At 45.6% G+C, this 27,437-nt stretch overlaps 1 protein-coding gene across 1 annotated transcript in view; it reads left to right on the forward strand.

The window, feature by feature from the left end:
- The window catches only part of fat1b (FAT atypical cadherin 1b), a 44,459-nt gene extending 22,981 nt beyond the window's left edge, over positions 1 to 21,478 (forward strand). The window contains exons 18-30 of the mRNA XM_055888519.1: positions 114 to 257; positions 735 to 932; positions 3,465 to 4,290; positions 4,807 to 4,929; positions 5,164 to 5,321; positions 7,947 to 8,266; positions 8,387 to 8,547; positions 8,688 to 8,841; positions 12,586 to 12,696; positions 12,965 to 13,253; positions 13,339 to 13,684; positions 13,952 to 14,068; positions 20,370 to 21,478. Coding sequence (XP_055744494.1) covers positions 114 to 257; positions 735 to 932; positions 3,465 to 4,290; positions 4,807 to 4,929; positions 5,164 to 5,321; positions 7,947 to 8,266; positions 8,387 to 8,547; positions 8,688 to 8,841; positions 12,586 to 12,696; positions 12,965 to 13,253; positions 13,339 to 13,684; positions 13,952 to 14,068; positions 20,370 to 20,548 — 3,126 coding nt within the window. The 3' untranslated portion in view covers positions 20,549 to 21,478. The remainder of the gene's footprint in view (positions 1 to 113; positions 258 to 734; positions 933 to 3,464; positions 4,291 to 4,806; positions 4,930 to 5,163; positions 5,322 to 7,946; positions 8,267 to 8,386; positions 8,548 to 8,687; positions 8,842 to 12,585; positions 12,697 to 12,964; positions 13,254 to 13,338; positions 13,685 to 13,951; positions 14,069 to 20,369) is intronic.
- The last annotated feature ends 5,959 nt before the right edge of the window (positions 21,479 to 27,437 follow it).

The following is a 27,437-nucleotide window of genomic DNA, read 5'->3' on the forward strand; positions in this document are numbered from 1 at the left end:
TCACAGTTTGAAGCAGACAAGTATTGGCAATGTTACAAGCCTCAATTGTTTTTAATTGCTCACAAAGTCTAGAGATGATTTTTTCCCCACCCCTTTACTCTGTGTTAAACTAGGTGCCTGCGTACACTCTGACGGTACTGGCATCAGACAGTGGGAGTCCATCCAGATCCAGCAGTGCCCTGGTCAACATTGACGTGTCGGATGTGAATGATAATGCGCCCGTGTTCTCTGAGGCTGACTACAGCCTTGTCATCCAGGTAAGACAGACAGGTCAGAGGTAGACATGCCACAGAGATGAGATAGAGATTAAATCCAACAACACTGACTACACTTCTTAAATGAAGTGAGGTTTAGCTGGAGGGTGCAAGTTAACTGAAGTTAAGACGCCTCAGAAACGTTATTGGGTGCCATAGAGTTGCACTTGAAGCAGATGAGTGTAAGGAATAGTGTGAGGTACAGATACAGGATGTATAGCTGAGAATAGAAAGGATAAACGAGGGAACTTCATTAAGCCTCTGAACAGTAGCCCCTGAATCAACATCGAAAGGCATGGATATGGAATCTCTCTCCCTCTCTCTCTCCCCCTCCCTCTGTCTCCCTCTCCCTCGCTCTCCCCCCCCCCCCCTCTGTCCCCCTCCCTCGCTCTCCCTCCCTCTGTCCCCCCCCCCCCTCTGTCCCCCTCCCTCTGTCTCGCTCTCCCTCCCTCTTTCTCCTCACCCCCCTCTCTACCCCAGGAGAGTGTCCCAGTAGGGAGCAGTGTTCTCAAGCTGACTGTAACAGATAGGGATGCCTCCCACAACGGCCCCCCATTCTCCTTCATCATCCTTGGGGGAGATGAGGGAGGCTCCTTCCTAATAGACCCCCAGGGAACCCTCAGGACCACCACACTGCTGGACCGCACAGTAAAGGACCACTACATACTACATGCTCAGGTTGGACTACATTCACAAAATGCTAATTAGGCTAACAGTAGTATTACACTTTTCTGAAATGTGTTTTGTACTTGATACAGTAAATGAATAGTAATAGATCAACCATTGAGGTGACTGAAGGGTGGTATATCTGCTGTCTGTATCAGGGAGCACCAGTAGGTTCACTGGACACGGCCATAAGCAAACAGGGAAACGCTCATCCTAGTGGCCGGGGACTTTAATGCAGGGAAACTTAAATCAGTTTTACCTCGGCCAGGTCGCAGTTGCAAATGAGAACTTGTTCTCAACTAGCCTACCTGGTTAAATAAAGGTGAAATAAAATACAATTTCTACCAGCATGTTAAATGTGCAACCAGAGGGAAAAAACTTGAGACCACCTTTACTCCACACACAGAGATACGTACAAAGCTCTCCCTCGCCCTCCATTTGGCAAATCTGACCGTAATTCTATCCTCCTGCCCAGTGAGACGAGCCTACCAGACGAGCTAAATTACTTTTATGCTCGCTTCGAAGCAAGTAACACTGAAACATGCATGAGAGCATCAGCTGTTCCGGACGACTGTGTGATCACGCTCTCCATAGCCTATGTGAGTAAGACCTTTAAACAGGTCAACATTGACAAGGCCGCAGGGCCAGATGGATTTCCAGGATGTGTACTACGAGCATGCGCTGACCAACTGGCAAGTGTCTTCACTGACATTTTCAACATGTCCCTGACTGAGTCTGTAATACCTAATACCTAATGTTTGAAGCACACAACCATAGTCCCTGTGCCCAAAAACACAAAGGTAACCTGACTAAATGACTACCGACCCGTAGCACACACGTCTGTAGCCATGAAGTGCTTTGAAAGGCTGGTCATGGCTCACATCAACATCATTATCCCAGAAACCCTTGACCCACTCCAATTTGCATACCGCACCAACAGATCCACAGATGATGCAATCTCTATTGCACTCAACACTGCCATTTCCCACCTGGACAAAAGGAACACCAACGTGAGAATGCTATTCATCGACTACAGCTCAGTGTCCAACACCATAGTGTCCTCAAAGCTCATCACTAAGCTAAGGACCCTGGGACTAAACACCTCCCTCTGCAACTGGATCCTGGACTTCCTGACAGGCCACCCCCAGGTGGTAAGGGTAGGTAACAACACTTCTGCCATGCTGATCCTCAACACGGGGGGCCCTTAGGGGCTGCGTGCTTAGTCCCCTCCTGTACTTCCTGTTCACTACAGGAAAAGTAAGACCGAGCACTGCCCCATTCTCATTGACAGGGCTGTAGTGGAGCAGGTTGAGAGCTGCAAGTTCCTTGGTGTCCACATCAACAACAAACTATCATATTCCAAACACACCAAGACGTCGTGAAGAGGGCACAACAATGCCTATTCCCCCTCAGGAGACTGAAAAGATTTGGCATGGGTTCTCAGATCCTCAAAGTTATACAGCTGCACCATTGAGAGCATCCTGACTGCATCCCTGCCTGGTATGGCAATTGCTCGGCCTCCGACCGCAAGGCACTACAGAGGGTAGTCCGTACGGCCCAGTACATCACTGGGGCCAAGCTTCTTGCCATCCAGGACCTCTATACCAGGCGGTGTCAGAGGAAGGCCCTAAAAATGGTCAAATACATCCTAGTCATAGACTGTTCTCTCTGCTACCGCACGGCAAGCGGTACCGGAGCGCCAAGTCTAGGTCCAAAAGGCTTCTTAACAGCTTCTACCCCCAAGCCATAAGACTCCTGAACAGCTAATCAAATGGCTCCCCATGTTCACTGGAAACACAGGAATGGTTGAAGGGTCGTATACCTGCTGTCTGTATCAGGGAACACCAGTAGGTTCACCGGAAATACAGGAATGGTTGAAAGGGAAAGGGGGATACCTAGTCAGCTGTACAACTGAATGCATTCAACTGAAATGTGTCTTCCGCATTTAACCCAACCCCTCTGAATCAGAGAGTTGCGGGGGGCTGCCTTAATTGACATCCACTTGATCGGCACCCAGGGAATAGTGGAAGGGTAGTATACCTGCTGTCTGTATCAGGGAGCACCAGTAGGTTCACTGGAAACACAGGAATGATTGTTAACTTGTGTGATCATAACAGAGTTTGTACAGATTGCTCTAATTCCAGTATTGATTCTCACCTTTAATCCCAGAGTTTGTACAAGTTGCCCTCATTCCAGTATTGATTCCCTCCTTTAATATCAGAGTAGGTACAGATTGCCCTCATTCCAGTATTGATTCCCTCCTTTAATATCAGAGTAGGTACAGATTGCCCTCATTCCAGTATTGATTTTCTCCTTTAATCCCAGAGTTTGTACAGATTGCCCTCATTCCAGTATTGATTCTGTCCTTTATCCCAGAAGCAGCAGTGACCTCCAGTCCACCAACAACAAATCAATGGCACTTACAAGCCTGTTATTTTATCCTCTTAACCTGAAGTGAGGAATTCAAGCACTGGGTAGTGATTATAGTGATAGGTTGTAATAATGATGTAATGGTTGTGGTTCTGTTGTGTTATGTTTCCTCAGGTGCTAGACAGTGGCAGACCACCAATCCTGGCCTCCACAGTGATCAATATCAGGGTGATCCAAGAGAGCCTCCACCCCCCTGCTGTCCTCCCCCTGGAGGTACTCATCTCCACCCCAGGAGAGGGGTATCCGGGCGGGGTGCTGGGTCAGATCCGAGCCACTGACCAGGACCTCTATGACTCCCTGACCTACAACCTCCAGCCCAATTTAGCCAATACGCTACTGTTCTCCCTGTCCCCTTCAGATGGCCGTCTGGTGACCCGGCCGGGTCACGTCCTCAAGCTGGGCCACTACCTGCTCAACGTCACCGTTACTGACGGACGCTTCACCACGGCAACCGGTGTCAGTGTGCACGTCCACCAGGTGACCAAGCGCATGCTGGAGAGCTCCGTGGCCGTCCGTCTGGCTGGGGTGGGCCCCGAGGAGTTCGTAGGGGAGCACTGGAGGGGCTTCCTGAGGGCGCTACGCATGGTGGCAGGGATCAAGAGGAGTGATGTCCAGCTGGTCAGTCTGCAGCCCTGTGAGCCCCCTGGTAGCCTGGATGTCCTGCTGGCTCTGGAGCGGTCACCTCCCGGTAGCCCCCTGACCACTACCAAGGACGGGATCCTCCTTCGTAAGCTCAATGCCTCTGTGGGTGCAATCCAGGAGGTTACAGGCCTCCGCGTGGTCAGGGTGTTTAGGAAGCTATGTGCAGGCTTGGACTGTCCTGCCATGCTCTGTAGTGAGGTGGTCACCCTGGACCAGAACTTCCTGACCACCTACAGCACGGCTAGACTCAGCCTCATCACCCCGCCACATCACAGATCTGCTGTGTGCCTCTGTAAAGGTACATCACACATCAAACGCATCACACACAACACCACACATCACACCTCACACACCACACACCACACACAACCACACATCACACACCACACCACCACACCTCACACACCACCACACCTCACACCACACCAAACATCACACACCACCACACATCACACACCACCACACATCACACACCACATAACACATCACACACCACATAACACATCACACACCACATAACACATCACACACCACATAACACATCACACACCACATAACACATCACACACCACATAACACATCACACACTACCACAACACATCACACACTACCACAACACACCACACACCAACACACATCACATATCGTCAAGTTATTGATAAAACAATAGAAGTCGTCCAATACACTGCATTTAGGCCGCATCCCAAATGGCACTTTTTTTCCCTAAAAAAAGTAGTGCATTGTATAGGGAATGGAGTGCCGTTTAGGATGTGTCCTCTCCCTCATTGTAATGATTTGATATGTTCGGTACTAGGTGGTGAGTGTCCTGTGTTGAAGCTCTGTGAGGAGAAGCCCTGTCCTGAGGGATGTGTGTCCAACCAAAGAGAGGGACCATACAGCTGTGTCTGTCCACCTGACCAACAGGGAGGCTGCTCAGGTACTGTCTGTCACTCAAACAACCAAACATCATCAACCAAGATAGTGTTTCAATGACTGTTTCTTTAGTCTAACTTTGCTAGACATTATTCTCACATTCAAGATGAATAGAATGGCTCCCGTTTCTTCAGATCCGATATAACCATTACTTCAGTCACCAGCAAAACCGATATTAGTAACAGAGATGGAAGATGTCACATAACTGATCCGTCTACATGTTATTTTTAAACCACAGGAGGTCAGTCTCTATGGTTCAGTGGGAAGGGTTACATCAGGTACCGTCTGATGGAGAACCGCTATAGAGAGGAGATGAAACTGTCTCTCAGACTGAGAACCTTGTCCCACCATGCCACTCTCCTGTTTGCCAGAGGAACAGACTACTGCATTCTAGAGGTAGGTCTATAGATAAGTCCCAGATGGCACCTATTCCCTATATAGGGATCTGGTCAATAGTAGTGCACTATAAAGTAGTAGGGGATAGGTCGCAAGTTGCTGTTGGTTGTTCAGTTAGGAAATCAATAATTACATTTTAATAAAACAGGCCATAAACTCAGGATTTAAACTTTGAGAAGAAATTACAGTGAATACAGTCACTACAACACTGTACTGTACACATGTAGACACTCACATGCTTCATTGGAAAATAGTATGTGTTTAGTCAGTATTCTCTAGCATCACATTGTCTTGTGTTCAAAATGGCACCCTACTCCATCTACACAATTTATTAGGTACACCAATCTAGTACCGGGTCGGACCCCCTGTGTCCATGAAGGGGTGCACCTGGTCAGCAACAATGTTCAGTTACGCTGTGTAGTTCAAATGTTGCTCAATTAGTATGAAGGGACCTAACGTGTGCCAGGAAAACATTCCCTACGCCATTACACCACTGCCACCAGCCTGTACCGTTGACACCAGGCAGGATGGGGCCATGAACTAATGCTGCTTACGCCAAATCCTGACTCTGCCGTCAGCATGACGCAACAGGAACCGGGATTCGTCAGACCAGGCAACGTTCTTCCACTCCTCAGTTGTCCAGTGCTGGTGAGGGCGTGCTTCTTCTTGTTTTTAGCTGATAGGAGTGGAACCCGCTGTGGTCGTCTGCTGCAATAGTCCGTCTGTGACAAAGACTGACGAGTTGTGCATTCTGAGATGCCGTTCTACACACCACTGTGGTAATGCCCTGTTATTTGTCCACCTGTTAGCTTGCACAATACTTACTATTCTCCTTCAACCTCTCTCATCAACAAGCTGTTTTCGCCCACAGGACTGCCGCTGAATGGATGTTTTTTGTTTGTCGCACCATTGTCGGTAAACCCTAGAAACCATTTTCGTGAATGGGGTGGTGTACCTAATAAACTGGCCCCTGAGTGCACTATATAGGGAATAGGGTGCAATTTGAGACATAACCATTTGTGATGAGTAAAAACTCAATCCAGTATATCATATAGTTTTGACAATATTAAAAAATAAATTTGCTGCTCTAGTTGACTGTACCTGTTCCAAAGTTCCAGTATTTTTCCTTCATAGCTTCTTCTCCATCTTCTTTTTAAATAGGGAGGCAATTTCTTTTCAGCACTTTTATGTCTGATCAAAACTTGTTTTCGCATGGCTTTCTTGTCCCTCTGCAACAGAGATATTGTGTGCAGTATGTGTGGAACATCGAATCGCAAAAAAATCACAGTATCGAATTTCAATATACACTACATCACCAAAAGTATGTGGACACCTGCTCGTCGAACATCTCATTCCAAAATCACGGGCATTAATATGGAGTTGGTCCCCCTTTGCTGCTATAACAGCCTCCACTCTTCTGGGAATGCGTTCCATTTGATGTTGGAACATTGCTGCAGGGACTTGCTTTCATTCAGCCACAAGAGCATTAGTGAGGTTGGGGACAGATGTTGGGTGATTAGGCCTGGCTCGCAGTCTGCGTTCCAATTTATCCCAAAGGTGTTCGATGGGGTTGAGGTCGAGGCACTATGCAGACCAGTCAAGTTCTTCCACACCGATCTCGACAAACCATTTCTGTATGAACCTCGCTTTGTGCACAGAGGCATTGTCATGCTGAAACAAGAAAGGGCCTTCCCCAAACTGCTGCCCCAAAGTTGGAAGCACAGAATCGTCTAGAATGTCATTGTATGCTGTAGCATTAAGATTTCCCTTCAGTGGAACTAAGGGGCCTAGCCCAAACCATGAAAAATATTCCTCCTCCACCAAACTTTACAGTTGGCACTGTGCATTCGGGCAGGGGGTTCTCCTGGTATCCGCCAAACACAGATTTGTCCGTCAGACTGCCAGATGGTGAAGCGCAAATCATCACTCCAGAGAATGCGTTTCCACTGCTCCAGAGTCCAATGGCGGCAAGCTTTACACCACTCTAGCCAACGTTTGGCATTGCGCATGGTTATTTTAGGATTGTGTGCGGCTGCTCAGTAATGGAAAGCCATTTCATGAAGTTCCCGTTGAACAGTTCTTGTGCTGACGTTTCTTCCAGAGGCAGTTTGGAACTCGGAAGTGAGTGTTGCAACTAAGGACAGAAGATTTTTACGTGCTATGCACTTCAGCACTCGGCGGTCCTGTTCTGTGAGCTTGTGTGGCCTACCACTTCACGGCTGAGCTGTGTTGCTCCTAGACATTTCCACTTCTCAATAAAAGCACATACAGTTGACCGGGACTGACTTGTTGGAAAAGTGCCATTCTATGACGGTGCCATGTTGAAAAGTCTCTTAGCTTTTCAGTAAGGCCATTCTACTGCCAATGTTTGTATATGGAGATTACATGGCTGTGTGCTCAATTTTATACACTTGTCAGCAACGGGTGTGGCTGAAATAGCCGAATCCACTAATTTGAAGGGTTGTCCACATACTTTTGTATATATAGTGTATATAGAATAGTGAGAATCGCAATACATATCGAATCGGTACCAAAGTATCGTGATAATATCGTATCGTGAGGTCCCTGGCAATTCCCAGGCCTAACAGCCATTTCCTATCTTTATGTACCCACTCCTGACCCCAGATAGTGGACGGTAGGCTGCAGTACCAGTTTGACTGTGGCAGTGGCCCAGGCATCGTCTCTATCCACAGTGCCCAGGTCAGTGATGGCCAGTGGCACACCGTATCCCTTGAGGTAAACGGCAACCACGCCATGCTGGTTCTGGATCAGCTCTACACGGCCTCGGGCACGGCACCAGGCACACTCCGCTCCCTCAACCTGGACGGAAGCCTGTTCCTGGGTGGTGTTTCTGAATCCGACCAGCAGAGGGCAGCAAAGACAGCCTCACAGCGTTTGCCAGTCTCTCACAGTCGTGATCTACAGGGTTGTATGGAGGCAGTCAGGTATTTGATGTTTGCCTCCCTTTTTATCAACCTTTTTGTTAAAAAATATATTTTTGTAACGTGATTTGTGACAAACTTGCTTGTGAAATGACTAAATAACTGTTGATTTTATTTTGTCAGGTTTAATGGCTATGATCTGAACCTGGACAGTGAGGCCCAGGCCCATGTTCTAGTAGAGGAGGTGGTGGGGGTGGCACCGGGCTGTGGGGCCCTCCCTGTCCTAGACTGCTCCTCTCAGCCCTGTGTGAATGGAGGAACCTGCTCCACTCTGCCTCATGGAGGTAGGAGACAGACACCATTTATTGACATAGATAAATCACCATACAGTCCTATTCACAGTCTATACAGAACATATTGGTCTCAAACATCTTGTTATCCTATATATATTATTTTGTACATTATACACTTGTTTCTATTGCAGGTTACTTCTGTAAATGCAGTGACTTGTTCATGGGGTCTCACTGTGAGGTGACAGCTAGCCCCTGTTCCTCCAACCCCTGTCTGTATGGAGGAACCTGTGTGCTGGACAAGCAGGACTTTTACTGCCAGTGTAGAGGACAGTACTCAGGACCACGGTACATAGAGCAGTTACCCATTATGAACTGAAATTTGGAATAATGTGTCCCAATTGGCACCCTATTCCTTTGTAGTGCACTACTTTTGACCAGGACCCTTAGGGTTCTGGTTGAAAGTAGTGCACTGTATAGGGAACAGGGTGACAGTTGGGACATATCCAATCGTGACCTTGAGATTCTATTTGACATCTTGGTAAAAAATTAGTTATTCACATAGAGTTGCTCATTAGGTGGCCCTTTACATGTGAGATCTGTCAGATTTGTTCTGAAGTAAATTTACAATGAAAAAAAAAGAAAAATCAGAATGTTCTTTGTGCGCAAACACCTTTTAACTTGATGCCTTAAGGTTATATCTGCAATCCAATCACATAATGTTGGGCTGCCAATCAAAATTAACTGTATGTAAGGTCCTATACTTATTGAGTCATGAAAGAGGAAGACATCACAAAATAGTTCTGGGACTTGAAAAATACTCATTAACTCCGTACTATACATTTTACAGGTAGAACCTTGTAGTTCCAAGTTCTTGATTATTCATATCATGGGTTCTAGTCCCAGGTCTTCGATTATTCATATCATGGGTTCTAGTCCCAAGTCCTTGATTATTCATATCATAGGTTCTGGTCCTCTTTTTCCCAACACTTAATACAGGTGCCTTAGGGCATGTTTAAGGCCCTTAGGAGAGGCATTGCTGCTTTTGTCTTGTTCTATATCAATATGAAAACCTCCAAGGAAGAGGTATTTCACAAAAATGTCAAACTTGCCACATTTGATTTATAACTAGCAAGTAGTTTACTGACTTTGGGTGTCAGAGACCAGACACACATATCAGTTTACTCATCCAGAGCTAAGCTTTAGCAATGCTGCTAGTTATCCATAGGATATAGTGTATTTGTCATTTTCGAGAGCTATCGCTTTAAGAAATGTGTGATGAACATGAATTAATATATTTGATGTGATTAGAAAGAAGGAAGGCTATTCTCTTTATTTAATTAATCATTAAATGTCTGTACTTCTCTATGGAAATGTGAATTATTTTAACATTCCGTGCCAGATATAACCTTCCCTCTGGGCACAGACCTCAGTTCAACACAGAAATATCTCATTTACATAAGTATTCACACCCCTGAGTCAATACTTTGTAGAAGCCCCTTTGGCAGCGATTACAGCTGTGATTTTTTTTTATTTTATTATTATTATTATTATTTTTTAATTTTATCCCATTTTCTCCCCAATTTTCGTGGTATCCAATCGCTAGTAATTACTACCTTGTCTCATCGCTACAACTCCCATACGGGCACGGGAGAGACGAAGGTCGAAAGCCATGCGTCCTCCGAAGCACAACCCAACCAGCCGTACTGCTTCTTAACACAGCGCGCCTCCAACCCGGAAGCCAGCCGCACCAATGTGTCGGAGGAAACACCGTGTACCTGGCCCCCCTTGGTTGGCGCGCACTGCGCCCGGCCCGCCACAGGAGTCGCTGGAGCGCGATGAGACAAGGATATCCCTACCGGCCAAACCCTCCCTACCCCGGACGACGCTATGCCAATTGTGCGTCGCCCCACGGACCTCCCGGTCGCGGCCGGCTGCGACAGAGCCTGGGCGCGAACCCAGAGACTCTGGTGGCGCAGTTAGCACTGCGATGCAGTGCCCTAGACCACTGCGCCACCCGGGAGGCCCTTGTGAATTTTTCTTGGTAAGTCTTTCCACACCGGAATTGTACAACATTTTGCCATTTATTAATTTCAACATTCTTCAAGCTGTCACATTGGTAGTCGATCTTTTTATTTATTTTTATTTCACCTTTATTTAACCAAGTAGGACAGTTGAGACCTAGTTCTCATTTACAACTGCGACCTGGTCAAGAAAAAGCAAAGCAGTGCGACACAAACAACAACACAGAGTTACACATGGAATAAACAAACGTACAGTCAATAACACAATAGAAAAAATCTATATACAGTGTGTGAAAATTAGGTAAGATTAGGGAGGTAAGGCAATACATAGGCCGTAGTGGCGAAGTAATTACAATTTAGCAATTAACACTGGAGCGATAGGTGTGCAGAAGATGAATGTGCAAGTCGAGATACTGGGGTGCAAATGAGCAAAAAAATTAAAAACAATATGGGGATGAGGTAGTTGGATGGGCTATTTACAGATGCAATGATCTGTGAGCTGCTCTGACAGCTGATGCTTTAAGTTAGAGAGGGAGATATGGGTCTCCAGCTTCAGTGATTTTTGCAATTCGTTCCAGTCATTGGCAGCAGAGAACTGAAAGGAAAGGCCAAAGAAGGAATTGGCTTTGGGGGTGACCAGTGAAATATACCTGCTGGAGCGCATGCTACGGGTGGGTGCTGCTATGGTGACCAGTGAGCTGAGATAAGGCGTAGCTTTACCTAGTAAAGACTTATAGATGACCTGGAGCCAGTGGGTTTGGCGACGAATATGAAGCGAGGGCCAGCCAACGAGAGCGTACAGGTCGCAGTGGTGGGTAGTATATGGGGCTTTGGTGACAAAACGGATGGCACTGTGATAGACTGCATCCAATTTGCTGAGTAGAGTGCTGGAGGCTATTTTGTAAATGGCATCGCCGAAGTCGAGGATCGGTAAGATAGTCAGTTTTACGAGGATATGTTTGGCAGCATGAGTGAAGGATGCTTTGTTGTGAAATAGGAAGCCCTTTCTAGATTTAATTTTGGATTGGAGATGCTTAATGTGAGTCTGGAAGGAGAGTTTACAGTCTAACCAGACACCTAGGTATTTGTAGTTGTCCACATATTCTAAGTCAGAACCGTCCAGAGTAGTGTTGCTAGATGGGTGGGCAGGTGCGGGCAGCGATCGGTTGAAGAGTCATTTAGTTTTACTTGCGTTTAAGAGCAGTTGGAGGCCACTGAAGGAGAGTTGTATGGCATTGAAGCTTGTCTGGAGGTTAGTTAACACAGTGTCCAAAGAAGGGCCAGAAGTATACAGAATGGTGTCGTCTGCGTAGAGGTGGATCAGAGAATCACCAGCAGCAAGAGCGACATCATTGATGTATACAGAGAAAAGAGTTGGCCCGAGAATTGAACCCCGTGGCACCTCCATAGAGACTGCCAGAGGTCCGGACAACAATTTCTGAACATACATTTTCAGTCTTGCCATACAAGTATATTTAAGTCAAAACTGTAACTAGGCCACTCAGGAACATTCACTGTCTTCTTGGTAAACAACTCCAATGTAGATTTGGCCTTGTGTTTTAGGTCATTGTCCTGCTGAAAGGTGATTGCACACAGAGTGAGCCCATGCAACTTGTTATGTGACTTGTTAAGCACATTTTTACTCCTGAACTTATTTAGGCTTGCAATAACAAAGGGGTTAAATACTTATTGACTCAAGATATTTCAGCTTTTCATTTTTCGAAAAACACAATTCCACATTATGGGGTATTGTATGTAGGCCATTGGCTCAAATATGGCACAGCAATATGTGTAACAAGTCAAGGGGTGTGAATACTTTCTGAAAGCACTGTACCTTTATGGTGAGGACCTTAATGGGTTATGAAAGAAGAAATCACTACAAAACAGTTCTGAGACTTTAATGCTAATTTTCTCTGAACTATGCTTTGCGCAGATAGAACCTTATAGTGTTAGTCACATGTCTGCTATCCCGTGGGGTTGGACGTTTCTCATAGCATTGTTGTTGTTGGTGAAAAATTGAAGAAAATAGATGATGTATGGGAAGTTTAAAAGCGTGTTTATGTTCCAGGTGTGCGGTTGGTCCGTACTGCAAAGATAACCCCTGCAGAAACAGTGGACATTGTATCGACAGTCTGGATGGGGCTGTGTGTGAGTGTGAGCCGGGTTTTCAGGGAGAACGGTAAGCAGAAACATCCATTACTCTCACTAACCCGCTTTCTTCCACTCCGGGTTTGGTTTGACACATCCATGATGTCACACTGTGCCAGAGCTGCAATATATACTGTATATAGGTTCTGGATATATGCATCCCAAATGGCACCCTATTCCCTACATAGTGCACTACAGAGCTCTGGTCAAAAGTAGTGCACTATATTGGGACCATTTGGAACACACTCCATATAGATGCTGTATGTGAATGTGACTCTGGACGGTGTTCTTCTGCCCAGGTGCCTTGGGGATGTAAATGAGTGTATGCAGACAGAGAGCCTCTGCTCTAACGGAGGTGTGTGTGTAAACACCTACGGCTCCTTCAACTGTAGCTGCGTGGTGGGGTTCGCTGGGCAGCAGTGTGAGCTCAAGGTGTTGGTCAGGAACGAGCTGCTGTTCACCAGCTGGTCCATCGGCCTGGAGGAACTCCTGGGACTGGCCTTGTTCCTGGTCACCATCTTCGGCCTGTCTCTGCTCTTTGTAGCCGTCCGGAAGAGGGCCAAACAGGGCGGATCTAAGGAATATGAGGTATCATATCTGTTGTCAGTAAGTGATTGATTGTATATTTGAATATATGACAAATAATTGTGACGTTCGAAATTTGAACCTTAAGGATGAAGATGGTAAAGAGTTCTTTGGGAGAGCTTACCTGGAGGTCAAGTCCAGCCGGGGAGTCCCAGTCTACTTGGACGTTCCACCACAGATCCCAGTTAGACCCATCTCCTACACCCCTAGTTACCCCAGCAACTCACGCCACAACCTGAACAAGGGTTCCTGCGAAGGCCTTGGGTTGGTGGAACCCACAGAGCACAGCACCCCTGACCCAGACCCCGTGCACATGCTGAGGAGAGGGGTGGCAGTGTGCAGTGTGGCTCCCACCCTGCCACGCCGCCTGCATTCCAACACCCCTTCAGAGACGGAGTCCATCCAGAAACCCTGCTGGGACTACCATTATGATGGTGAGAGAGCAGATGACTGGAGGCTGGGAGCAGGAAATGAGAAGACACTGTTTTGTCATTCATAGTTTTCACAGTTTGACCTATCAGCTTTACTTTGATAACGTGCATGTATTTTTATTGTAAACAACAAAATTAAATTGCACATTTGATGTGGCTTTACATATAGTACAGTATGATAGCTTTGTGTTTATGGTGAATCAAACAATCTTGTCTTCATCAGCAAGGTCATAAGGATGAATAAGTGATTTGTATCTTTGTCTCCCCCAGAAGAGGTAGTGGAGCTGGATCCGGTCTCCACTCAGAGATCTAGGAAAGACCTGGAAAACCGTGGCATTGCCTCAGAGTCACTCTGTTCCTACCAGTCAGGATCAGGAGATGAGAGCGGTAGGTTTCGTTACTCGTCCAAGATGACAGTGTGAGACATCAGTGTAAGTGCTGGAATCCAGGCTAATGCATGTTAATAGGCAACACCTTCTACCTGTAATGATACCTCCAAATGAGTGTTCTCTCTTATGTCACTTGTCCTTCTTCCTCTCCTTTTCTCTAGTCTCAACTCCAGTTTGGATTAAATCTATGCACAGCCCCAGGTCAGGGTTTAACAGGGGACACAGTGTAAGTTGTCATTTACATTGACGTTGAGGGAAGTAGCCCAATAGTCTCCTGATCGTCTTACAATCTCTTGATAGTCTCCTGATTGTCAAACTATCAGTACTGTACATGTAGATTGCCAGACTGTCTCCTGATAGTCTCCTGATGTAAGTGTAATATCACATCCTTGTGTTGTCTTGAACTCTTGTGTTAAGTGTAGTTTGTGGCTTCTGTGGTTCCAATCCATACCATTAGCATTTGTTTATTCTGAAACATATGGTTAAATTCCCGTCTATTTATTTCCACCTCCATTACTCAATGGAGTATTAACCCTATGTAGTTTTTGGTACATTTATTGTGTGCTAATGTTAGATTTCTCTTGTTACTCCCTCCTTAGCCCTCATAGGACTTCAATCACACAGTATTTACTGTGGAAAATAAGGTATCATTCCTATCTTATACTACACTAGTTGTTTCAGGAGATAGTTGTGTTCAGGGAGGCAGGAGATAGTTGTGTTCAGGGAGGCAGGAGATACAATGCCTTGCAAAAGTATTCATCCCCCTTTGCGTTTTTCCTATTTTGTTGCATTACAACCTGTAATTTAAATTGATTTTTATTTGAATTTCATGTAATTGACATACACAAAATAGGCCAAATTGGTGAAGTGAAATATATATATTTTTAAACGGAAAAGTGGTGCATGCATATGTAATCACCCCCTTTACTGTGAAGCCACCAAATAAGATCTGGTGCAACCAATTACCTTCAGAAGTCACATAATTAGTTAAATAAAGTCCACCTGTGTGCAATCTAAGTGTCACATGATCTCAGTACGTATTCACCTGTTCCGAACGGCCCCAGAGTCTGCAACACCACTAAGCAAGGCGCACCACCAAGCAAGCAGCACCATGAAGTCCATGGAGCTCTCCAAACAGGTCAGGGAGAAAGTTGTGGAGAAGTACAGATCAGGGTTGGGTTATAAAAAAATATCCAAAACTTTGAACATCCCACGGAGCACCATTAAATTCATTATTAAAAAAATATAAATAATGTGGCACCACAACAAACCTGTCAAGAGAGGGCTGCCCACCAAAACTCACGGACCAGGCAAGGAGGGCATTAATCAGAGGCAACAAAGAGACCAAAGATAACCCTGAAGGAGCTGCAAAGCTCCACACCGGAGATTGGAGTATCTGTCCATTGGACCACTTTAAGCCATACACTCCACAGAGCTGGGCTTTATGGTGGCCATAAAAAAAGTAATTGCTGAAAGAAAAAAAAAAGCAAACATGTTTGCTGTTCGCCAAAGGGCATGTGGGAGACTCCCCAAACATATGGAAGAAGGTACTCTGGGTCAGGTGAGACTAAAATTGAGCTTTTTGGCCGTTGAGGAAAACAATGTCTGGAGCAAATCCAACACCTCTCATCACGCCGAGAATACCATCCCCACAGTGAAGCATGGTGGTGGCAGCATCATGCTGTGGGTATGTTTTTCATCGGCAGAGACTGGGAAACTGGTCAGAATTGAAGGAATGCTGGATGGCGTCTTCCAGAGATTTGGACGGAGGTTCACCTTCCAGCAGGACAATGACCCACTGAGACAACACAGTGTAAGTGCTGGAATCCAGGCTAATGCATGTTATTAGGAAACACCTTCTACCTGTCTTCCAGAGATTTGAGATTGGGACGGAGGTTCACCTTCCAGCAGGACAATGACCCGAAGTATATTGCTAAAGCAACACTCCAGTGGTTTAAGGGGAAACATTTAAATGTCTTGGAATGGACTAGTCAAAGCCCAGACCTCAATCCAATTGAGAACCTGTGGTATGACTTAAAGATTGCTGTACACCAGCGGAACCCATCCAACTTGAAGGAGCTGGAGCAGTTTTGCCTTGAAGAATGGGCAACAATCCCAGTGGCTAGATGTGCCAAGCTTATAGAGACGTACCCCAAGAGACTTGCAGCTGTAATTGCTACAAGGTATTGACTTTGATGGGGTGAATAGTTATGCACGCTCAAGTTATGTTTTTTTGTGTTATTTGTTTGTTTCACAATAAAACACATTTTGCATCTTCAAAGTGGTAGGCATGTTGTGTAAATCAAATGATACAAACCCCCGAAAAATCCAGATTGTAAGGCAACAAAATCGGAAAAGTGCCAAGGGGGTGAATACTTTTGCAAGCCACTGCAGTTGTGTTTAGGGAGTCAGTAGATGAGGTAATGTTGGCTGTAAGTGGTTCTGGCTCGAGGTCCCAGTGGTTCTGGCTCGAGGTCCCAGTGGTTCTGGCTCGAGGTCCCAGTGGGTCTGGCTCGAGGTCCCAGTGGGTCTGGCTCGAGGTCCCAGTGGTTCTGACTAGGTCTCAGTGGTTCTGTCTATATCCTTACATGCAGTATATGCTCTTCAGTGGGCATCAGTCCAATACACTGACTACCATGGGTGTTAATTTGTCTCTTTGTAGTATAAACTCTTGATTTTAAACTTGAAATATTTTATTTCTCTCTCAGCTGTCATTACTAGGCTTGTGATCTTCAAAACACCAGAGGTGATGTGCTTGTCTTCTCTCATGCTCTGTTAGCTTACCGTAGCGAATGCAGAATGGTACTCCGAAAGGACCGTTTAACAATGTGCTGGCTTGTAAATAAACCCCTTTATAACATCTTACCATTGAATGTGCTGCTGAAGGCCTGCGGGTGTCTAATCTGATTTAATACAGAGGAGATTTCACAATGATGTTGTGAAATCACTAATTATTAGGTGTCCGCCCACTCTGCACAGAGTGGGTGAAAACGTGTTTGGTGATGGAATTTCACCAAGACAAATATGATTGTTCATGTTCTGAATCACTCCGTGAGGTCTTTCTCTAACATATCATTAACATTGTATTCTAAAAGTTGGATTTTGTAACGTAATACATCCAATAATACGTACCAAGAATTTCTCACAGTGACTTTTGAGGATTTTATATGCTGTGGTTGTCTGCAAAGTTTTTTCTGTGGGTCGCAAAAAGCTTAATTATACAACGGGTGGGTCTAATACTTGATGCTGATTGGTTAAAAATGCATTCCAGACAGTGTCTATTCCACAAGTTACCATCGGCTAAATCTATGACGTTAAAATGCCTATTTACTCTGTGGATTGCGCAGTCAGACGGAACAGTCTCATCAGCTCAGACAGGCATTTTATATACTAGATCTACATTCTAAAAAGTATCTAGACATTATCTCCCATTTCTTTTAGACTAGCATTTGTTTTTCAACCGCGGAGATGTGTAATAACCTTGCTGTTTGTTTCAATATTGAAATTCAGTCTCCAGCTGTTCTATGGTAATGAATGTGGTGCCGTGACGAAACAGACAGGCTGGCAGCTTTTCTCAGCCAGTCGAAATCATGAATCAGCATTTTATGGATATATACAAAGAAATGTCAATAGAAAAACACAAAATGCAGCTAGTTTGTTGTCATTCCAGCTTCAGTTTGAAATAAATCAAATCAAATTTTATTTGTCACATACACATGGTTAGCAGATGTTAATGCGAGTGTAGTGAAATGCTTGTGCTTCTAGTTCCGACAATGCAGTAATAACCAATGAGTAATCTAACCTAACAATTCCACAACTATTACCTTATACACACAAGTGTAAAGGGATAAAGAATATGTACATAAAGATATATGAATGAGTGATGGTACAGAACGGCATAGGCAAGATGCAGTAGATGGTATAGAGTACAGTATATACATATGAGATGAGTAATGTAGGATATATAAACATAAAGTGGCATAGTTTAAAGTGGCTAGTGATACATGTATTACATAGATGGCAAGATGCAGTAGATGATATAGAGTACAGTATATACATATGAGATGAGTAATGTAGGGTATGTAAACATTATATTAAGTGGCATTGTTTAAAGTGGCTAGTGATACATTTTTACATAAATTTCCATCAATTCCCATTATTAAAGTGGCTGGAGTTGAGTTAGTATGTTGGCAGCGGCCACTAAATGTTAGTGGTGGCTGTTTAACAGTCTGATGGCCTTGAGATAGAAGCTGTTTTTCAGTCTCTCTGTCCCTGCTTTGATGCACCTGTACTGACCTCGCCTTCTGGATGGTAGCGGGGTGAACAGGCAGTGGCTCGGGTGGTTGTTGTCCTTGATGATCTTTATGGCCTTCCTGTGACATCGGGTGGTGTAGGTGTCCTGGAGGGCACTACCCTCTGGAGAGCCTTACGGTTGTGGGCGGAGCAGTTGCCGTACCAGGCGGTGATACAGCCCGACAGGATGCTCTCGATTGTGCATCTGTAGAAGTTGGTGAGTGCTTTTGGTGACAAGCCAAATTTCTTCAGCCTCCTGAGGTTGAAGAGGCGCTGCTGCTCCTTCTTCACAACGCTGTCTGTGTGGGTGGACCAATTCAGTTTGTCCGTGATGTGTACACCGAGGAACTTAAAACTTACTACCCTCTCCACTACTGTCCCGTCGATGTGGATAGGGGGGTGCTCCCTCTGCTGTTTCCTGAAGTCCACAATCATCTCCTTTTGTTTTGTTGACATTGAAATAATGTTTTTAATGAAATTGTCTATCAATCATTATTTGAATATGTTGGAAATTAAATGAAATGTAAAAGACTTTGAAAATAAATAGCTTGCGGTACGCTCAGTGCTCCGTTGACATTTCATAGAGATACACTTGTTTTTTTGAGAAATGTATCATTAACAGCGTATACTAAAAAAAGCGTATATTAAAATGTCATGTCTCAAAATGTATATCTACAGTGGAAGTCGGAAGTTTACATACACTTATGTTGGAGCCATTAAAACTAGTTTTTCAACCACTCCACAAATTTCTTGTTAACCTTTCTAGCGCAGGCGTTCCGCTAGCGGAACCCCTCGACAACATACCGCTGAAAAGGCAGCGCGCGAAATTCAAAAATATTTTTTATAAATATGTAACTTTCACACATTAACAAGTCCAATACAGCAAATGAAAGAAACATATTGTTAATCTACCCATCTGTCTGATTTCAAAAAGGCTTTACAGCTAAAGCACAACATATGATTATGTTAGGTCAGAGCCAAGTCAAAAAAACACAGCCATTTTTCCAGCCAAAGATAGGAGTCACAAAAAGCAGAAATATAGATAAAATTAATCACTAACCTTTGATGAGCTTCATCAGTTGACACTCATAGAACAACATGTTACACAATACATGTATGTTTTGTTCGATAATGTGCATATTTGTATCCAAAAATCTCAGTTTACATTGGCGCGTTACGTGCAGTAATGTTTTGATTCCAAAACATCCGGTGATTTTGCAGATAGCCACATCAAATCCCAGAAATACCCCATAATAAACATTGATAAAAGATACAAGTGTTATTCACAGAATTAAAGATAGACTTCTCCTTAATGCAACCGCTGTGTCAGATGTTTAAAAAAAATGTTTAAAAAATTCGGAAAAAGCATAATCTGAGTACGGCGCTCAATCCAGCCAAAGAAATATCCGCCATGTTGGAGTCAACAGAAGTTAGAAATAACATTATAAATATTCACTAGGATTAAATGTCAGGAATTGTGAAAAACTGAGTTTAAATGTATTTGGCTAAGGTGTATGTAAACGTCCGACTTCAACTGTGTCTTACCTCTATGTTGTTTTATGTCCTCCTGATTGGAGAAGACAGATGATGAGTTTAGTTACTGTGACCCTAATCTTGGCCACCCTACAAGGGTAAACTTTTTAACAGATTATGATGGAGACATAAGGTTTGGACCATTGGTTTTCTTAGTGGAGAGTCTACACATTATTTTACCTATTGTTTTTTAGATTGGACACCCTATAATTATCCACAGTCTATATTCTCCAAACCACCTATCAGACTATTCTCCAACAATGGTCACAGTAACAGACTACTAAGATGATCTATGCATGTCTGTATTTGTGTGTAAGGGGAGACAGACACTTTGAGAGAATCTAATTGTGTACTAATTATAAAGCTAAATCACATCTCATTCACAGCGAAGCACAGCTTATTAGTGCCAAAATATGAACCATTGTTACATAGTTGTGATGCTTGTTTTTCACTAACATTTTCGCCCTGAATAGGCTATCACTGGGACACATCTGATTGGATGCCGAGTGCTCAGCGTCCCGTAGACCAGGAACTGTTGCAGTGTATATGTATAGAAAAGCCTGCCCCCTCCTGCACTGACTCTGACCCTGAGCTCATCAACCTTGACTGCTATGTAGGAGGTATAGACATTGAGAGTGACTCCACCAACTGATTTCCTTTCTCTGGATCTGGATGATGTCCACCTACCTGTTAGGCCTCAGGGCCAGTTATGAAGACTCCATCCAGACACATACTTCACCTGTAGCCAGCAGGGGGAAAGCATTTACCAGCACCAGCAGCACCACCTCTACCCTACAGACCCCACTATATAGGGACACAAAGTGACCCCTTGGACATGAGCTGTGGATAGGAGCTCAGCGGCAGTGTGCCCGTCTCCCATGCCTCCAGCTCTGACCTGTCAGGCTTGGGTGAAGGGTCAGAGTGACCAGCAGGCATGTTTGGTTATCTCACACCCTAACCTCTGGACACAAGGCCTCTGACAGGCGACTGAAACTATACACTTAATTTAGAGAATTCAGAGATAGACCCTGATGATCAGAGCGTTGGCGCTCTATTGGAAATATGTCTTGGTAGTCTTAATCAAATCTACTTGAAACAAAAGTATACATCTCATACACATGGTTATGGGCTTTAAAAAAAGAAGACACCTTTACCATGTCAGATATAGAGTTAAAATGTATTACACTTTGAGTTTGCATCCCAATATTATACTTTATATACTTCACAGAAGACTGAAATATAACATAACCGTGAGATTTTTGGTGTGTTGTAAAATAATGTTTATTAATTATGAAATTATAAAAAATATTAATAACATTCCACCCATGAGGCCACTAGAGGGCAATTTGGTCATTTGACTGCAGGAAAGGTGTAGTGAATGTTATGTAATTTTAGAAGAAAAAGCTCACACCTTACGTCCATCTGTAATGGCTAATACTGTAAATACCATACATGTCTGCATATTCTCATCAGTGACATTGCATTGCATGAAGCTTATGTTAGGTTTAAACTGATTATATATTAATTAGCTATTTAATTGTACTGTACAATAAACATTTATATGAATGATTCTGTCATTGAATCATTTTGCTGTTACGTTTGTTTTAATAAATTAATACAGATCTGTCAGCAGAAGGGACAGCAAAACAGTTTTAGCATTAGCTATCCTGTTGTCCTGCCATACCCTGCTATCATCAGTAAGGAAAGAGGAAGAGGATGAGAGGAAAGTCCTCTCTTCAACCTCAAGCTCATTCTTTTAAAAAGGGGGTAACAGTTTCTAACTTCTACCTTGGACTGATATGTTTAAAGTTGGACTGAATAGGACATCAAAGAATGAAGAATTTTACTTTGGAACACTTTCAAAAAACGTAATTTACTCCAGTTTAACTTGTGAGATGTAAAAGAGCTGTGTTCTTCCCAAATGGCACCCTATTCCCTATGTAGTGCACTACTTTTGACCAAGTCCCATACGGGTGTAATGCACCATGTAGGGAATAGGGTGCCATTTGGGATGCATTATTGGGCTTCAAAGGAAGACTGCTGCTCGTCCCCTCACCAGATGCACTTGACTTGATGGTGGTCATCTAGCCTGTTGATAGTACGGTCACCTCTACTTCTTATGCAGTTTCCATTGGAGGAAAATCATTTTAGAAGCTGTTGTTTGTTTCATGTTTCTCAAGGAACATATAGCTCTTTTCACAAGGTTAACCCTCTGTGAGAAATAGAATGGCAGATACTTCTGTTTCCATAGGATCTTATCACACTACAGCAAGTCAGAGATACACAACAAATATATTGTATCCATTCTGTTCAGTCCTGTATACATGAGCTCAATATGATGTAAAACTAAAGATATACAGTACCAGTCAAAAGTTTGGAAACACCTACTCATTCCTGGGTTTTTCTTTATTTTTACTATTTTCTACAATGTAGAATAATAGTGAAGACATCAAAACTATGAAATAACACATATGGACTCATGTAGTAACCATAAAAGTATTAAACAAGACTAAATGTATTTTATATTTGAGATTCTTCAAAGTAGCCATCCTTTGCCTTGATGACAACTTTGCACACTCTTAGCATTGTAATGGTTGATGTAGTTAGATTTTTTGAGCACATGTCAAACTCTAGGCCTATTTACTCAAACCATCCAGCCCGCGGGTGGTTTGAGTAAAATGTCCTAAAAAAAAAAAGAGCAAAAACTCAATTGACATTGAAATGACTGAAACCATTTTCGAAAACGGTGTAGAAATGATAATGGACCTATATTTATAGTCTCTTCACTCTGTCCAGCTTGCTAACAGTTTTCGAAAGGAAAGCTAGACAGGAAGCATTGAAAATTCCAAAAGCGATGGATAAATAATTTTTTTGCAAATTTTGACAGCTAGGATTAATAATCTATTTTAAGTGCGGCCCTCCAGACCTGGTGAAGATGGAATGCGGCCCACAGGGAAAGTGAGTTTGACGCCCCTGTTTTAGAGTAGGTTCTTTATAGTGAGAGCTAAAGATGTTCATTGCACAGCACAAGATGGCAGTATAACCCCAGAAAGCTTTTCTTGGGAATGGTGTGGATTAGACACCATAAGTAACCTGGATTCATGTGGTCTAGCTCAGATGTCAATGTTACTCTGAATGGATGTGTCAGACTTCATCACATTATCAAACCAGAAAGGAGGGAGGGCATTACCAACTACAGGATGGTATTATTAAGCAATAATGCACGAGGGGGTGTGGTATTTGGCCAATATACCACAGCCCTTAGCCGTGGTATATTGGTCATATTCCACAAAGCCCCGAGGTGCCTTATTGTTATTATAAACTGGTTACCAACATAATTAGAGCAGTAAAAATAAATGTCATACCCGTGGTATACGGTCTGATATACCACGGCTGTCAGCCAATCAGCATTCAGGGCTGGAACCACCCAGTTTATAATTTGGATTAAACAGGTCTACTTCTGGCCTACATGTAGCACAAATCTTTGTCAGACAGTGACATAAATTCTGTGACATGTAGTGGGTGGCCCTTAGGGGAGAGGAGCAGAGCCTTGTGTGTAACGTGATGTGGCAGCCTGCTTCACCTTGACTGACTGACTGACAAACAGGAACATGTGACACAGGCACACACACATGTAAATCCCTGGGCAGAACACATGCATGCACACACACACAATTATTCTCACACACAATGACCCAAATACTCCCCACCACACACACACTCTCTCTCACATGCACACAGACTCAGAAACACTGTTCTCGCCACACACACACACACACACACTTTCTCTCACACACAAATAAATAAACAAAAATGTATTCATGTTAATGAGGAGCCCAGGTGGTAATAACCATATTTAACATATTAACTGTCCCTTGCAGTCTCTTCACACCTGGCCTCATAGAGCAGAAAACCAACGCTGTGTCCCCAGGTCAGCCCTGACCCAGTCATAGAGAGGTAAACCAACGCTGTCTCCCCAGGTCAGCCCTGGCCCAGTCATAGAGAGGTAAACTAACACTGTCCCCAGGTCAGCCCTGACCCAGTCATAGAGAGGTAAACTAACACTGTCCCCAGGTCAGCCCTGGCCCAGTCATAGAGAGGTAAACCAACACTGTGTCCCCAGGTCAGCCCTGGCCCAGTCATAGAGAGGTAAACCAACACTGTCCCCAGGTCAGCCCTGACCCAGTCATAGAGAGGTAAACCAACGCTGTGTCCCCAGGTCAGCCCTGGCCCAGTCATAGAGAGGTAAACTATCACTGTCCCCAGGTCAGCCCTGGCCCAGTCATAGAGAGGTAAACTAACACTGTCCCCAGGTCAGCCCTGACCCAGTCATAGAGAGGTAAACCAACACTGTCCCCAGGTCAACCCTGACCCAGTCATAGAGAGGTAAACTAACACTGTCCCCAGGTCAGCCCTGGCCCAGTCATAGAGAGGTGAACCAACGCTGTGTCCCCAGGTCAGCCCTGGCCCAGTCATAGAGAGGTAAACCAACGCTGTCTCCCCAGGTCAGCCCTGGCCCAGTCATAGAGAGGTAAACTATCACTGTCCCCAGGTCAGCCCTGGCCCAGTCATAGAGAGGTAAACTAACACTGTCCCCAGGTCAGCCCTGACCCAGTCATAGAGAGGTAAACCAACACTGTCCCCAGGTCAACCCTGACCCAGTCATAGAGAGGTAAACTAACACTGTCCCCAGGTCAGCCCTGGCCCAGTCATAGAGAGGTGAACCAACGCTGTGTCCCCAGGTCAGCCCTGGCCCAGTCATAGAGAGGTAAACCAACGCTCTCTCCCCAGGTCAGCCCTGGCCCAGTCATAGAGAGGTAAACTAACACTGTCCCCAGGTCAGCCCTGACCCAGTCATAGAGAGGTAAACTAACACTGTCCCCAGGTCAGCCCTGGCCCAGTCATAGAGAGGTAAACTAACACTGTCCCCAGGTCAGCCCTGGCCCAGTCATAGAGAGGTAAACTAACACTGTCCCCAGGTCAGCCCTGGCCCAGTCATAGAGAGGTAAACCAACGCTGTGTCCCCAGGTCAGCCCTGACCCAGTCATAGAGAGGTAAACCAACACTGTCCCCAGGTCAGCCCTGGCCCAGTCATAGAGAGGTAAACTAACACTGTCCCCAGGTCAGCCCTGACCCAGTCATAGAGAGGTAAACTAACACTGTCCCCAGGTCAGCCCTGGCCCAGTCATAGAGAGGTAAACCAACACTGTGTCCCCAGGTCAGCCCTGGCCCAGTCATAGAGAGGTAAACCAACACTGTCCCCAGGTCAGCCCTGGCCCAGTCATAGAGAGGTAAACTAACACTGTCCCCAGGTCAGCCCTGACCCAGTCATAGAGAGGTAAACTAACACTGTCCCCAGGTCAGCCCTGGCCCAGTCATAGAGAGATAAACTAACACTGTCCCCAGGTCAGCCCTGGCCCAGTCATAGAGAGGTAAACTAACACTGTCCCCAGGTCAGCCCTGGCCCAGTCATAGAGAGGTAAACCAACGCTGTGTCCCCAGGTCAGCCCTGACCCAGTCATAGAGAGGTAAACCAACACTGTCCCCAGGTCAGCCCTGGCCCAGTCATAGAGAGGTAAACCAACGCTGTCTCCCCAGGTCAGCCCTGGCCCAGTCATAGAGAGGTAAACTAACACTGTCCCCAGGTCAGCCCTGGCCCAGTCATAGAGAGGTAAACTAACACTGTGTCCCCAGGTCAGCCCTGGCCCAGTCATAGAGAGGTAAACCAACGCTGTGTCCCCAGGTCAGCCCTGACCCAGTCATAGAGAGGTAAACCAACGCTGTCTCCCCAGGTCAGCCCTGACCCAGCCATAGAGAGGTAAACTAACACTGTCCCCAGGTCAGCCCTGGCCCAGTCATAGAGAGGTAAACCAACACTGTCCCCAGGTCAGCCCTGGCCCAGTCATAGAGAGGTAAACTAACACTGTCCCCAGGTCAACCCTGACCCAGTCATAGAGAGGTAAACTAACACTGTCCCCAGGTCAGCCCTGGCCCAGTCATAGAGAGGTAAACCAACGCTGTGTCCCCAGGTCAGCCCTGGCCCAGTCATAGAGAGGTAAACTAACACTGTCCCCAGGTCAGCCCTGGCCCAGTCATAGAGAGGTAAACCAACGCTGTCTCCCCAGGTCAGCCCTGACCCAGTCATAGAGAGGTAAACTAACACTGTCCCCAGGTCAGCCCTGGCCCAGTCATAGAGAGGTAAACTAACACTGTCCCCAGGTCAGCCCTGACCCAGTCATAGAGAGGTAAACCAACGCTGTGTCCCCAGGTCAGCCCTGGCCCAGTCATAGAGAGGTAAACTAACACTGTCCCCAGGTCAGCCCTGGCCCAGTCATAGAGAGGTAAACCAACGCTGTCTCCCCAGGTCAGCCCTGACCCAGTCATAGAGAGGTAAACTAACACTGTCCCCAGGTCAGCCCTGGCCCAGTCATAGAGAGGTAAACTAACACTGTCCCCAGGTCAGCCCTGGCCCAGTCATAGAGAGGTAAACTAACACTGTCCCCAGGTCAGCCCTGGCCCAGTCATAGAGAGGTAAACCAACGCTGTGTCCCCAGGTCAGCCCTGACCCAGTCATAGAGAGGTAAACCAACACTGTCCCCAGGTCAGCCCTGGCCCAGTCATAGAGAGGTAAACCAACGCTGTCAACCCTGGCCCAGTCATAGAGAGGTAAACTAACACTGTCCCCAGGTCAGCCCTGGCCCAGTCATAGAGAGGTAAACCAACGCTGTCAACCCTGGCCCAGTCATAGAGAGGTAAACTAACACTGTCCCCAGGTCAGCCCTGGCCCAGTCATAGAGAGGTAAACCAACGCTGTGTCCCCAGGTCAGCCCTGACCCAGTCATAGAGAGGTAAACCAACACTGTCCCCAGGTCAGCCCTGGCCCAGTCATAGAGAGGTAAACCAACGCTGTCAACCCTGGCCCAGTCATAGAGAGGTAAACTAACACTGTCCCCAGGTCAGCCCTGGCCCAGTCATAGAGAGGTAAACTAACACTGTCCCCAGGTCAGCCCTGGCCCAGTCATAGAGAGGTAAACTAACACTGTCCCCAGGTCAGCCCTGGTCCAGTCATAGAGAGGTAAACCAAGGCTGTGTCCCCAGGTCAGCCCTGGCCCAGTCATAGAGAGGTAAACTAACACTGTCCCCAGGTCAGCCCTGGCCCAGTCATAGAGAGGTAAACCAACGCTGTGTCCCCAGGTCAGCCCTGACCCAGTCATAGAGAGGTAAACCAACACTGTGTCCCAGGTCAGCCCTGGCCCAGTCATAGAGAGGTAAACTAACACTGTCCCCAGGTCAGCCCTGGCCCAGTCATAGAGAGGTAAACCAACACTGTGTCGCCAGGTCAGCCCTGGCCCAGTCATAGAGAGGTAAACTAACACTGTCCCCAGGTCAGCCCTGGCCCAGTCATAGAGAGGTAAACTAACACTGTCCCCAGGTCAGCCCTGGCCCAGTCATAGAGAGGTAAACCAACACTGTGTCCCCAGGTCAGCCCTGACCCAGTCATAGAGAGGTAAACTAACACTGTCCCCAGGTCAGCCCTGGCC

The sequence above is a fragment of the Salvelinus fontinalis genome, chromosome 29 (assembly GCF_029448725.1).
Source record: "Salvelinus fontinalis isolate EN_2023a chromosome 29, ASM2944872v1, whole genome shotgun sequence".
In the NCBI taxonomy this organism is placed as follows: Eukaryota; Metazoa; Chordata; class Actinopteri; order Salmoniformes; family Salmonidae; genus Salvelinus; species Salvelinus fontinalis.